The sequence below is a fragment of the Equus caballus genome, chromosome 5 (assembly GCF_041296265.1).
Source record: "Equus caballus isolate H_3958 breed thoroughbred chromosome 5, TB-T2T, whole genome shotgun sequence".
Classification (NCBI taxonomy): Eukaryota; Metazoa; Chordata; class Mammalia; order Perissodactyla; family Equidae; genus Equus; species Equus caballus.
In genome coordinates this window covers 3,747,071-3,761,389 of record NC_091688.1, presented here as the reverse complement: position 1 = coordinate 3,761,389, position 14,319 = coordinate 3,747,071, and the positions used below count along the sequence as shown (strand labels likewise).

Genomic DNA, 14,319 nt, shown 5'->3' with positions numbered 1-14,319 from the left:
CCCTCTCAACATCTTTCATGGCCTTCTGGGTCCAGCTTTCTCATCTCCCTGTGTTAGGTGAGCTTCTGGACAAAATAGGCTGCTGCCACTGTTGGTACTTCTCCACTTCCTACTTGACTTACAGAACTGTAACACGGCTTTATGGTGACGAGAGCACCGCACTTTTGTTCAGAACATTTGGAAAATAAATGTATGCGAAGAAGAAACCCCAAATTGCCCAGTGATCCCAGAATCCAGAGATAACTGTTACTAAAACTGTATTTTGGTATATATTCTTCTAGAATTTGCTTTCTCTCTGTGACTGTGGAAGTGGGAAACTGTTGTATACACAGAGTTTTGCATCCTGCTTTATTACCTTCTCTACACAAGCTCAACATACTGAACTGAACTCTTTGGGGGCTATTTCAAGTCCGACCTCCTCAATAAGACTTTCCATTAAAACCCCTCTTCTGGGTCCTAACACAGTCCTCTCTCCTCCCCCAACACTTCTCTCCCTGAACATTGTATTTAACACTTAACCAGGCTCCATTAGGACTCTGGCTGGCAGTGACCTCTGACTGCTCCCTGGGTAGGGAGTGTGCCACAAACCAGTCAATCAACAAGGTCTTGTTAGCACCCAGCTCTGTGTAGACACCTTGGGGTGGGAACTGGCAAGTGGTGGATTCAAGAGAAGTCTAAGACACAGACCCCGGTAGAAGGAGCATGCCATGGGGTGGGGGGGCCTGCACGCACAGACCCACATCAACATGAGAACTAGGTACGGGCGTGTGAAATATACACTGCCTAAAGTGGCTCAGAAAAGCAAGCAAGCAATCAGTGTTGGGGTGGTCCCAGTGGGTTCGGGAGGAGGTGAGGCATAAACAAGCCTCTGATCATTTACTCAGCGCCTTGCACTAAACTAGGGCCTTAGGAAAACTTCATTGAATTGATCAGAATAATTGATCGGAATTTATGGATTCCCAAAGATCCATGTCTTACAAACAGTTCAACAAACATTCATTGAGTTCTCACCCCACCCCATCCCTCTGGACCCCCTCCCCAGCTGCCAGTTTGAGAGATTACAGAGGCCTTTCCCACCTGGGCAGGCAGGACAAGCCAACCTGCATGTGTAAACTGCCCTCTCTCCCTAGAGACAGGCACTTTCTCAACACCAGAGCATGCAGCTAGTTCTGGGACAGGACAGGCCCCTTCGGCCTCTAGCACCTCCCCCCTAACTGAGAATGTGGTTTCTCTGAGCAAATGGATTTTCCTAAGTGGAGGCATTACTGCCAGTTTCCCAAGGGTTCCCATAATGCGCTGTGTATGCCTCAAGCAGCCAGTTCCATCAAGCATTTCATTAGCCTCCTTGGATGTATTACTTTCCGGTTAGCTCTCAAGAGACGGTTTATTATCTTCTTAACAAATCTTAATTATTTACAAGCAATCGTCAAGGCTTCAAGCTGGGTCTCCACACCACCACTGGCCCTTGGGGAGGTTAAATGACCTCTCCCATTTCCATCTGGGGCATCTTGCAGACTCGGCTTCCCCTCTCTGGGGCTTCTTTGGTCTTTTATTTGATTTTTTGGCATTTTCTAGCAATATGTGGGATAGGTTTTTCAACCAAGTTTCTCTGGTTGTAAATCCTACCCATCTTTTAAGCTTAAATTCTTTATAACTCCTCATTCATTTGCTGTCAAAGAGCTCTTATTTGAGCACTTCCTATGTGTGAGGCACTTTGCTGAGCACTGGGGATCTGAAGATGAAAACAACACGGGGTAGCAGAGGACAAAGACATGGCCATACAGAACGCCGGTATAGTTCTCGCTTATGTGCCTGGGTAAAGGCCGTGCACGCTAACTATGTTGTCATTCAACCCTCACAACAACCTCGAGTTAGATGATTTTATTAGCCTCATTTTATGGTTGAGGACACTGAGGCACTGAGAGGTTAATTAAGTTGCCCAGGGATACACAGCAAAGAAGAGTAAGAATGAGGATGCCAGCCTGGGCAGTGTGGCTCCAGTGTTTGTGCTCTTGGCCACTCTGCCATATTGTGTGCTAAACTTTCACGAGAGAGAGTACTCGTGGGTAGTAGGTGGCAAAAAGGACACAGTAATCAGCTCTGCTTGGGAGAGTTAGGACATTTTCTCTAGGACAACGTACGTACTCAGAACGTCTTTCTCAGCAAACCCACTTCAGGGCCGCACGAGTCCATGAGTCCTCCCTTTCTTGCAGGTGAATGCACTTTCTCTTCCAACTGTGCACCCCTGGGAAGGCTCACGCATACTGAACTATTAGTTATTAACACCTTATGTTGAATTAGCTTATCAGACAGATGCTCTTCTGAGCACGATAAGAGCTCGGCCTTGAGAAGAAAGGAGAGCAGGGGAGTGAGGGGGGAAGAAAGAAGACTTCTGGAGCACAAGAGACAGCTCTCAGGCGGCAACAGGACTGCTCGGGGGAGGGCGGATTCTGGGCAACTCAAAAGAAGGTACCCAATGTTGACTATACGAGGAAGTAGAAAGGGAGGTAGTTGGAAGGCCCTAGAAATGAACTTTTCCACTTTCTAGTTTTCTGATCACTGATGGGATGTCCCATCTGGTGCTTTTGTCTCACCAACCGAGTAGGGATGCAAAGATCCCGTAGAAGAGAAGAATGAGGGCTGCAGAGCTAATAACCATTAAGCCTGAGGAAAGAGGTGCAAGGAGCCGGGTTTATCCCAGATGGAGGTGAGAAAGCTAGTGCTTACAAACAGCAGAAGCCTCTGAGTACACATGGGAAACTGAGCAAATACGCCCGGAGTCATGGCTGCCAGGCATGTCAGAACAGGAGGGTACTGACGGCCTCGGGGAGGATTCAGATAGCCCTGGAGGATTCCCAGCCTGGCTGTTGGCATGAAGTTTCTAAACATAAGATAATTTCTCATCTAGGATTATGGAAAATGTAAGTGTGCCCCATGGCACAGGATCCACCTTTAAAGGTCCTTCTCAGGTTTACAAATAGCATTTAAATAGTCTCTACATTTGTTCAATTTTTTTTCCTTTTCTTTATGAACTCTTTCTCATCCATTCATTACAATCTCTTCCCTCACAAATCTATTGACATAAAATGATTTTAACTCACTGTCGTAATTATCTCTAAAATTGGTTTATTCTTTAGCTGTAATCGTTAGCAATTATTATTCTTTTTTGACACTTCGCCGGTGGTGATGGGGGGTGATTATCTCTTGTGATTAACTTCTACCCAAGGATGCACCTCAACAGCACACTGTGGGATGAGAAAGTAGAAGTGATTCAATACGACAAAAATATATATATAATAGTAACTATCATTTCTGCAACACTGAGTGTGGGTGAGGAGCTATTCTAAACGAAGTACACATTTCATGTCATTCTCATTTTTCAAGTGAGAACTCTGGCACAGAGAGCTCAAGGTCATACACTTAGTAAATAAAGGATCTGAGATTCCCACGTCGGCATTCCAGCTACGGAGCCTGTGCACTCACCCTCTCTGCCGTGCGACTTCCTGAGACAGCGTAGAGGGAGTGCGCGTTAGACATAGAGTGGTACAGACAGGGGAATAAAAGCATCAAAAGGACATTTCTGAATTAGAAGAGAGTCGGGAGAGGAAAAGAGCGGGTGATTGGGGTGTTGATTGACATATATTGCCTTCCTGGAAGGGGATATTCGGAGACCTTCTGAATCTAGCCCGTCTGGCCTGTTCCACGTGGCGGAGGCTCAGCTCTGTCGGGGATGCGGAGCACCTGGGAACTGTGAGGTGCCGCAGACAGTGTGTGCTGTTTCTCTGCAGTTACCACCTCTAGCTCTCCTCCTGTATGAAGTCCACATTGAGTTCTCTTCTGTGAGAAAATCCTGTACTTAAGGTTCTGTTCAGAAGATTACTGTGTGTGTGAGTCCAGTCTCGGTCCAGGAACTCGCCCAGGTAGGAAGATGACTTCATGGGCATCTATGTCATCTCCCAGGACAGAGCAGGGAGCTGGTCGTCTATGCCAGGCGCGTGTTAAATACTTGTCGATGGGCTGGAGAAAGGATCGGAGAGTTTCCGTCAGGAGTGGGATGTGGATAAGGGACTAGACAGGAAACGGATTTCGTTGGCAGTCAGAACACCTGCCCCGCTCAGCCCCTACAGGCAACAGTTGCCTTGACGGGTGGGCAGCAGCCCTCTACCCTCGGGGCTGCCCCTATCAGACAGACTCTCCCGCAGCTCCGCCATTGGTTAGCTCACATATCCAGATAGACTTCCCTGAACCCCCCAATTTTTTCATGGTAAAATAGGGATAATACAAATGTCTACTAAAGGGGAATATGAGAATAAATGAGAAAATACCTACAAATTACCTACATGGTGCCGTATCATCAAGTTGTAATTGACACAACATGGGACTAACAGGAACTGAGAAATATTGACTCAAAATATTGGCTCATTTTCCTTCTCTTGACTGTCGGCTTCAAGCCTCTTTCGTCCTGAGTGAGCCGGTGACTAGGCGTTCGGTTGTCTGAGGGAATGCCTCGGTGGTCCTCTTTGATTTGAGGGTGAGAATTAGTGCCATCAGACAGAATGTGCTGCAGCGTCGGGGCTCTGCCAGCAGCCACAGTGCCTTGATTGGCAAACTCTGAGTAGAGTGTGAGACAAGAAGGCAATCGGATTACACAGGTCGTGGAGAGGCTGGAGAGGGGGCAGCTTAGGGATGAGGCTTGAGCCAGGTTCCAGGGAAACATCCTGTTCCCGGTGAGGATGGACGAGGTGAGGTGGGCTCAGAGGCAGTTGCCATGATGACCCCCAGGAATATGGAGGATGATATAGACACGGGCTGTCTGAACAGGGCAGGGCGCTGCAGCTGGAAGCTGGGGAAATGGCACCCGAGGACCTCGGGCAAACACGCAAGTCACAAAGGGTAACTAGTTAGGAACTCTGCTGAATATGTTTTCTGACAGATGTGGGTGGCGGAAAGACCGCTGGGAATATTGAGGGTCATCTGAAAGACCTGGGCCATGCGGGAGGCACCTTCTGGAGCAGGCAGGGGCAACTAGAGAAGCCAGCCTTTGGACTGATTCTCCGTGGCTCCTGGCACTGGGGTCACCATACAGAATATATGCAAATGCCAGGGAGGGCACAGCTGGCTTTTGACAGCTTCCTGTTCTTGTCTGTCCCAATATCCAGCACTGTTTGACTTTACAAACCAGCCCTGGGAGCTCACAATGCCCTCAATGCACGGTGCCCCTGCTAGAAGGGCGGCTCATTTTCACTCGATGAAGTTCTAATGAAGTCCTGCACACTGCAGTATGAACAACTGGAACACTTGAACTGTTCCCTGGGAGCTGTGTGCACTTGAAAAGAGAAACGAGTTGATCAAACTGGAACTTTGATTGGGTAGTGGAGTCTTCCGGGCTGGGTGAGGGAGGATGGTCGTCAGCAAGACTTTTTCCTTGTCTCTGCTGGAACCTCATTGTAGGAACTTTCTGAAAGAACTAGCCCACACGCCACCCACCAAATCCACCCACCCACCTGCATCTTCAGCCTCATTCTGTTACAGTGGGTGGATGGCCCCAGGTTCTTTCTAAGGCCTGCCCTCCCCCTGGCACCCTGGCCACGGCCTCATTTGCCCCACAAGGACATCACTCCTGTCCCCATTCTCTCTTGGTTCATTCTGATCATCAAACAACATGGTGTCAAAAACATTTTTTAAATCATCAAACATATATTTTTAAAAAGGCACAAAGTTCTCTTGACCCTACTGACTTCTTTAGCTCTTACAGCCCCTTTTCTGTCTTCCCTTTTTGGCAAAAGCTGTGCACTTTCTCTCATCCGATTTGCACTTGAACCCATCCTGCGCAGGCTCCATCCTCACCACTCCACAGAATCTGCTCATGCCAGGGCCGCCTCCACATTACCACATCCAGAGGTCGTCTCTCGGTCCCCAGCTCCCCAATCAACAGATGAGCAGCATTAGAATAGTGACCCCCTCCGTCTTCTGGAAGCACTCGTCCTGCGTGGCCTCTGGGAAACACTTTCTCTTGGTTCTCTTCCTATCTCCCCGGCCAGTTTTCCTTCTTCCTTGCTGGTTCCTCCTCATTTTCTCCACCTCTAAGCAATGGAGTGCCCCCGGGCTCGGTCCCAGATACCTTCCCTGTCCTCAGGCACTTCCTGGGTGACCCTGCCCAGGATCTGGCCTTATGTGGCCTCTCCATGGAACCCCAGACTTACACAACTGCCTCCTCAACAGCTCCGTGTTGATGTCTAATAAGCGTCTCAAACTCCACGCTTCCACAAACAAACCCTTCCCCCTGAAGCCCGTGCCTCCCTCAGCCTTCGGCATCTCGGTAGATGGCAGTTCCATCCCTCCAGTTGCTCAATCCTTGTATCTGTCCTTGTCTCCTCTTTTCCTCTAACGTGTCAAATCTAATCTGCGATCAGATCCCGGCGGCTCTACTTCCTACATACATTCCCACTTGGACTACTTCTCTCCACCTCCGCTTCCATGACCCGCGCCCAAGCTGCCGTCAAGGCTCTTCTGAGCTCTTGAAATAGCCTCTTGCATGGTTTCCCCACGTCCACTCTGTTCCCCACTCCCCTCCTGTCTATTCAGCTCACTTCAGCCAGAACCATCTTTTAAAAATGTATGTTAAATATATTACTTCTGCTTCAATCCCTCCAAGGGCTTGCCTTCTCCTTCAGAGTAAAATATAAGGTGTTAAATGGAGGCTACAAGGCCCGGTGCAACCTGAGGCCCTCCCGGCTTTGCCCTCGCTCTGCCCCTGCCTGGACAGTTCTCGCCACGGGCGTCTGCACAGCTCTCTGTTCCAGCCACCTACTACTGGGAAACAAACCACCCTAAACTTCGTGGCTTAAAACAATGGCAATATGTATTTTGCTCATGAATCTCAATACGGGCAGGCTCTGCAGGGAGAGCTCAGCTCTGCTCCCCTAGACAGCTGAGCTTGCTCACCCACGTGTCTGAGAGTTGATGGTGGCCATGCCAAGGGACCTCAGCTGGGGCTGCGTCCCCAAAACCTACCCCTGACCTTTCCAGGTGGCTGCTTCACTTCCTCACAGAGTGGTCTCATGAGGACCAGGTGAAGCTTATGGCCTCTATGTCTTCCCTCAGAAGCCACATGGCGACCCTCACACTATAGTCACCTGCCCACCCAGATTCAAGGACAGGGAACACAGGCTCCACCTCTGGATGGGAACAGCATCACACTCTCGGGAGAGTATATGTGATGGGACAGACTGGTGTGGCCACACTCTTTTTCTCACCTTTTTCTGATAAATGTATATAGGATAAACTCCCCAGGGAGTACCCTCCATTCTTTACCTTGATATAATCTTATTCATAAAATCCCTTACCATATTTTAGTGCTCCATAAACATTTGCTAAATAGATCAATAAAATCATCATCACAACAAAAAAAAATGGTGGGGAATATTTATCGAGAGCTTTCTATGTGCCAGGCACTAAGTATTTACACGTATTATCTCATTTAATTCTACCACCAAGTCTGGGAAGTATTAGTGTTCCTATTTTATGGATGAGAAAACTGAGGCTGAGAAAAGTTTACACAGCTGGTAAGAGGTGGGCCTGAGGCTGAAAGCCAGGCTTTTAGCCACCACAATGCACTTAACTTCTTTGTGATTGAGATGGAGTGGACCCAGGTACACGTGTTTGTCTCCACCCCAGCCTGGGAGGAGAACAGCTGGTGTGCCATGGCCAAGGCTGCTGTTGTAGTGTGACCAGCTGTGGCTGGAGGAGGGAGGAAGTCATTGGGCATGCACTCAGAGATCCTGTGGGCAGCACGTGGGTATGCCCGTGTCATTTACTTCTCCTTCCTACTTCCCGCTTTCTTTCCAGTCTGGGTGACTGTCAATGCCATCTCTGTGCAAACCCCAACGGATGTTCTTCGGGCTGCCCGGGGCAAGAGTGTTACCCTGCCATGCACCTACCTCACCACTGCCACTGACCGAAAAGGACTTATACAGTGGGACAAGCTTCTAATGACTCATACGGTAAGGGTCCTTAAAAGGTTGGGGGCCTCATGGGAATGAGTATCTCCTGCCATGACCTCTTGGAAGACAAAGTCTCTCAGTAAATGGCAGCTGGAATAAATGGTAGCACCAGCTGGGCTGGCTGAGGAGGGAGTGCTGAGCGCTGGACCCAGGGAGGCCATCTTATGCCACCTTCATTTTGAAGAAGTTGCCTTCCCTGAATATCTTTCTGTTGGCCGATCTCAAATTCCTTTTGATTAGCATAGAGCTCTGCCTCCAGCCAAATTTTATTTTCCAGTATATTTTATTATAATTTTACTTCAATACATTTAAGAAGAGTATATGTGATGGGAGAGACTGGTGTGGCTACACTCTTTTCCCCACCTTTTCTGTTAAATGTATACAGGATAAACTCCCCTGGGAGTACTCTCCACTTATTTACCTTGATTTAATCTTATTCTTAAAATTCCTTACCATATTAAGTGCTCCATAAATATTTAATACAATAAATTTTATTATACAGTACATATATGAGTATGTCTGTTTACATACACTACATACACACTGTTTTGCACTGGCTTTTTTTTCTCTTCACAGTACATATCAAGGAGCTCTTTCTATATGTCAGGACCTTTATATCGACCTCATTCTGTTTGTTAATATTTGCACTATGTATCCCATTTTATGAATGTCCCGTATGTACCACTGAGAAACATTCGGTTTGTTTCCTGTATCTGGCTGCTACAAATAATGCTGCAGTAAATGTCTTCAAATGCATGCCTCTGGGTATATGAGTGTATATTATATATGTTGAGATTTATATATACAGTATATAGAGATAATAAATTATTAAAAATGGAAATTCTTGGTCAAAGGATATGTGAATTTGAAATTTAGATAAATAATGTCAAGTTGCTGTCATTAGATGTCATGCCAATCTTCACTTTCACTAGCAACAGTGAGGGTACCTACGTCTCCAACGCAGAGTATTCTCAAACTGTTTGATATTTGCCAATTTGATAAGTGAAAAAAGTGTCTCATGATTGATCAAATTCACGTTTCTTTAACTATAAGAAGTGGAGAATCTATTCTTCAGTTTGAAAGTAAGATCTACTGTTCAAGAGCAAGCATGCCCAGTAGAGGTAAGTGTTAGGTCCCTGGACACTCAGAGTGAAATCCTTTAGCTTTTCCCCTGCCAGGAAAGATGGAATGGCCGGGACACCCAAGTCTCAGCACAGTAGGATGAGTGAGGAAGAAGAGAAACTCGTGGCCTGACGCACCCTGTTGTTTGTTGCCTGAGGGACCCTGATGGGCCACAGGCGCATGTCCTGTCTATTCCCAGAATCCCAGGGTAAAAACCTGGAGAGGGAAGCTGCGGCCTTTAGCCCGCCAAAACTGAAGGACATCTTTCACCATCACATGAGTTCAGCAAACCAGACGTCAGGTCTCTGCCAGGCACTTTTCTAAGTGCTGAGGTCAATACTGAAGCTCTTCTGTTGACTGATGGATCCTTCACTTCCAAAATGATTTGGGGCAATCCCCTTGAGAGCAAGCAAGGGTGCAGAGAAAGGGGTTAAATCCGTGCCCTCGTGGAGATTACTGTGACAGGTCCTGGCAATGGGAGTGGCCAGGGGCACTCTAGGGCGGAAGCCTTAGGGTAGCTGGGATTGGGAGGAGGGTTGGGGCAAGGAGAGTCCTGGGCAGAGCCCACAGGTCAGACAGGAGCTGAGCTGGGAAAGACCAGCATCCACGGACTGGTCCAGTGCCCAAGACGCCCCCTCATCTCCCAGCTTGTTGCTCTGACCCTCCTCAGCCAAGCTTCCTGAGGGTTATTGGTCCCTCCCAGGGCTGTCGCATGTGGTGGGGCAGATTATGCCCTGCACAAAGGTAGCAGGGGGCCTGCACTCTGTTAGCCAACTTGCATGACCTGGCACAGGCTGTGTCTGTCCAAAAACTAGAGCAGAGCACCTTTTTCTAATTTGCACAAAGGGCATGTGCAGGTGACAGACTTGCCTCTATGTCTCCACACTCTCTTCTCTACCCGGCATGGTCTGCCTTCCACCCTTCACACTCCGCTGAAATCACCAGCACCTTCTCTTTTGCTGAATTCGATATGCTCATTCAGTCCTCATCTTATGTCTTCTTTCAATAGCGTTTCCCACCATCAACCACTTTCCTATCCTGGACTCTTCCTCCCTCGGCTTTTCAGCAGCCTCATCTTGGCTTTCCTCTTATCTCTCTGACTCTCCTTGATCCTTCTGAATGAAGCAAATTCTCTCCTCATTTTCCTAGAATGGCTTCATCTAGCCATGGCTCAGTTAACATCAACATGTCGTTGACTCCCAAACCTTCACCTCCAGTTGCACTCAGCTGTCCAGCTCCTACAGAACCCCTCTGCCTGGGTGTCCCATCGACACTTCAGGCTCACCACATGTAAAACATGCTCATTCTAGGTGATTCCTCTCTTGGAATTGACACTACCATTCACCCAAACATCCAGGCCAAAAAACTCATCCTTGAGGCCTGCCCCTTCCGACCTCCGTACGTTGACTCCATCTCCAGGTCCCGCTGCTTCTGCCTCCTTCGCAGTCCTCAAATTCACTCCATTCTTCCTATCTGCATTGCCACAGCCTTATCTAAAGATCCATCATTTTTCACCTGAACTGCTAAACTGATTTCTTAACTAGTTTTCCTTTTCCTTCTGATTCATTTCTCACCCTGTGCTGAGAAATAGCTTCCTAAAATATATGACTCTCTACTGCTTTCAGGATAACATGCAAACTATTTAGTCCCATATACACAGTGTCTGTGATCTGGCAACATAGAATCTCCAGAACTCGGACTCTGAATCCAGAATGCCCCACTGGAGTCCCAGCCCTGCCATCTCGCTACCTTCTGAACTTGAGACAGGTCCTTAACCCTGTCTTGGCGCCTTGGTTTCCCATGTGTGAAATGGTGTGATCGTAATATTTACTTCATGAGGATGTTGTGAGGATGTTGTGAGATGGTACACACAAAGTGCTTAGGAGAGTGCCCGGCACACAGCGCACGCTCAGGAAGAGCAGCTGTGATCTTTTTTGCTACCTGCCCAGGCTCACCTTTCACAGACCCTCACCACACACTCACCTCCACTCACACTCAGCCACTTGGGGTTGACATGTCGCTTCCCACTTTTGTCTCTCTCCTCTGGTTGTCCCTTTGCCTGAAACACCATATACATTTATCCTACTCCGACACTCACCACCCCAATCCCCCCAGCCCCTTGCCCAGCTGGTTCTTATTTGTCCCTCAGGATTCAAGGCACTGTCCTCCAAGAGCCCTCAGGAATCCTCTCCTGACTTCCCAGGGTAGAGGTAATGCTCTTTTCTGGGGTCTCATAGCTAATCACAAGATGTTTTAATGTTGGGTGGCCTGTCACCCTCATTCCTCTTTGAGGGCAGAAGTCATGAGTTATTTATCTTTGAATGTCAGGCATTTAGTGGATGCTCAGTAATAATCAAGGCTACCACTTACAGAAAATTTCCCATGTCAAGCAACACCATAACTGCTTTGCATAGATTATCTAGTTTAATCTCACAAAATCCTATGAGATAGTTGTTATTGTTATGTCTATTATGTAGAAGAGGATGCAAAGTCACAGAGAGGTCAAGCATTTTGCTCAAGGTCAAAAAGCTAGTAAGTGGCAGAATTGGGATTTGAATTGAGGCTGGCTCCAAAGCAGTGATGTTAGCCAGTACCATGTTCTGTTTGATAAATAATGAGAACCAGTGAATGAATAAATACATTCCCAAGGCAAGCGTCAAGTAAATAAAGTGGGCTTGGAAGCCAAGGGTGGCTGCCTAGCATAATACCTGACACACAGTAGGTGGCCAATAAATATTGCTTGACTGATTGAGTGAGAACAGACAACGGACTGAAATGGAATGGGTAAGAGAGGTGCCAGAGGTGAACGGGTGGGGTCTGAGAAAGCCCCATTTACCCACATGTGCTCCTGTGGTGTGGATGGCCTGCCTGCCCCAGTCTGTCAGTATTTTCATTGAAAACATATAAACATTATCAAAGGAATCAACAAATGGGCACCACGTATTAGAGCTGTTTGTTCTGAGACGTTGGTGTGTCAGCACCTCTGGTCCTGGGAATGGTGGATGCACGTGGTCAGGACGGGCTGGAAGCACCATGCCGGGGCCTTAGGATGAAGACCAAGTGGCATTTCTTCTTCCTCCTAGGAAAGGGTGCTCGTCTGGATATTTTCTTCCAAAAGCACCGTCTACGGTGAGCTTTATGAGAACCGTGTCAACATATCAAGCAAAGTCGACCAGTCAGATGCCTCCATCACCATTAGTCAGCTGACCATGGATGACAACGGCACCTACGAGTGCTCAGTCTCTCTGGAGTCAGACCTGACCGGCACCTCCAAGTCCCGTGTCCGCCTCTTGGTCCTCGGTGAGTGTCTCCATCTCCTTCCTGGGGTGGTAGGAAGAGGGTAGGCAGCGATGGGGTGCAAGGAGGAGAAGCGCCCTGGTGGCAAGATAAAACCAGAGGCAGCAATGCCTGCCAAGGAGCTAAGATTCCTCCCCTGATCCAGGCTGTCTCAGGGCAGGGGCGCTGCTCCTCCCTCTGGAGCTGAAGACTATTTGAGTTCTCTAGGAAGGGCCATGTGTCCCCAGGGCAGAGGAGAAGCCGATTTGGAGTGGTCCCTAGGGGTCAGCCTTGAGGATTCTGTCCATACTCTGTCCAGTGCTCCTTCCCCCACACCAACTCTTCTCTTTTTCTTGCCAAACTTATTAAAGAGAAGAAAAAGGGAAATCCTGGATCCTCTTGTAAAGAGCCTCACTGTGCCTTACTTTGATGTTGAGGGCCAAAGCGTGACTCTGGCAGGTGGTGCGTCCTTCTGTGTCATAAATTCAGTGAATCAGAGGAGGGTCTTCACATCAGCATCTCCCACCCCTCGGCCCCAACAACACGCTGTTGAGCAGATCCAAACTGCCTTTGCAATGTGTCCCAAGACGACCTTCTTTTCCTACAAATAACTTCTGACTGGAGTTTATAGTTTTCGAAGGATCTGGCCGGTCATCTACTTTAATACCTTCATTTTGTAGAAGAGGCCCGGAGAAAACAGCACCTGACTCGACGGTCATTGGACAAGCTTTAGTGAGCACCTGCTTCCTGTCCAAAACAGGAAATGGCCCCCCCTGGGCGGAAGCAGCACTTTAAAGCAAAACAGTGGGCCATTTTTCCTTTATTTTTTTCCCTTTACACTACTTAGTGGGATTTTATTTTTAATTGCGTAAGGTGGCTGCCTGGTTTTCGGAAGCATTCCAGGGTGTCAAACAGTAGAGCCCTGAATGAAGAATATCTGACTGTCTTCTTCTTCCACCCTACTGCCAACAAAGTAGTCGATGGGGACCCTGGTGTCTGCTCCTGCACACTCTCTCCACGTCCTTTCAACACACACACACACACACTTTTTCTTTCTTTCCTTTAAAGAAAAGAGACCATATTATAAAGATCATTCTGCAACTTCCTTTTTCTTAATGATGTTTCAAGGACATTTCTCCAGATCAAGACATGTAGATCTACCTAATAACAGCGTACATTCTGTCACACGGATGTCCTGTGATTTATTCCAGTGTCCCATACTGATGGACATTCAGGCTGTTTCTGTTTGTTTGTATGAACAATACTGAAACATGTATATATGTATATATACACACACGTATTGTTCATATAAAAAATATGTATACACATATTCTTTCACTGTGTTGTTTTTATTTTCTATTGGATAGATTCTTAAAAGTAGGATTTCTAGGTCAAAGACTATACCTTCATCCATACTGGCAAATTACTTTCCCAGAAGCAACTTACACTGCCATGAGCATTATATGAGCATGCCTGTTTTTCCATATCCTCACCAGTACTGGATGCTATCAATTTTTTAACTTTTATAAATTTTGTTAATTCGCCAGGTGAAAAAACTCAGTGCAGTCTAAATCAAAATTTTAATGGAATCCCCAGTCAGCTTCACGCCGCTCCCCAGCTTGGGCCCAACCCCTAAAACTCGGGGACCAACGCTGGGGACTGAGGGCTCGCCTCTGTTTGCTCACTTGCCTTAGCCCCTGCTCCCCGCAATTTCTGGCTCCTCTGGGGTCACGGCCAGCCTCGGGAGGGGAAAGTAAAGGGGAAAGGCAAGGCCAGGCCACCCGCAGCTCCCTCCTGGTATCACATAGTCCTCACAGCAGACATCCCACTACTGCTTCTTTTGTGGGGGTACATTAGCGGGTTCTTCAGAACCCCCATGGACCCCTGCCTGACACAGGTGGCGTGCGCACCTGCTGGC

General features: G+C 47.8%; 1 protein-coding gene across 2 annotated transcripts in view; it reads left to right on the top strand.

Moving 5' to 3' along the window:
* Positions 1 to 14,319, top strand: part of GPA33 (glycoprotein A33) — a 36,567-nt gene that overhangs the window by 7,934 nt on the left and 14,314 nt on the right. For both annotated transcript variants that reach the window (XM_023640477.2, XM_070266636.1), the window contains 2 exons: positions 7,849 to 8,003; positions 12,209 to 12,425. In XM_023640477.2, the coding sequence (XP_023496245.1) occupies positions 7,849 to 8,003; positions 12,209 to 12,425 (372 nt within the window). The remainder of the gene's footprint in view (positions 1 to 7,848; positions 8,004 to 12,208; positions 12,426 to 14,319) is intronic.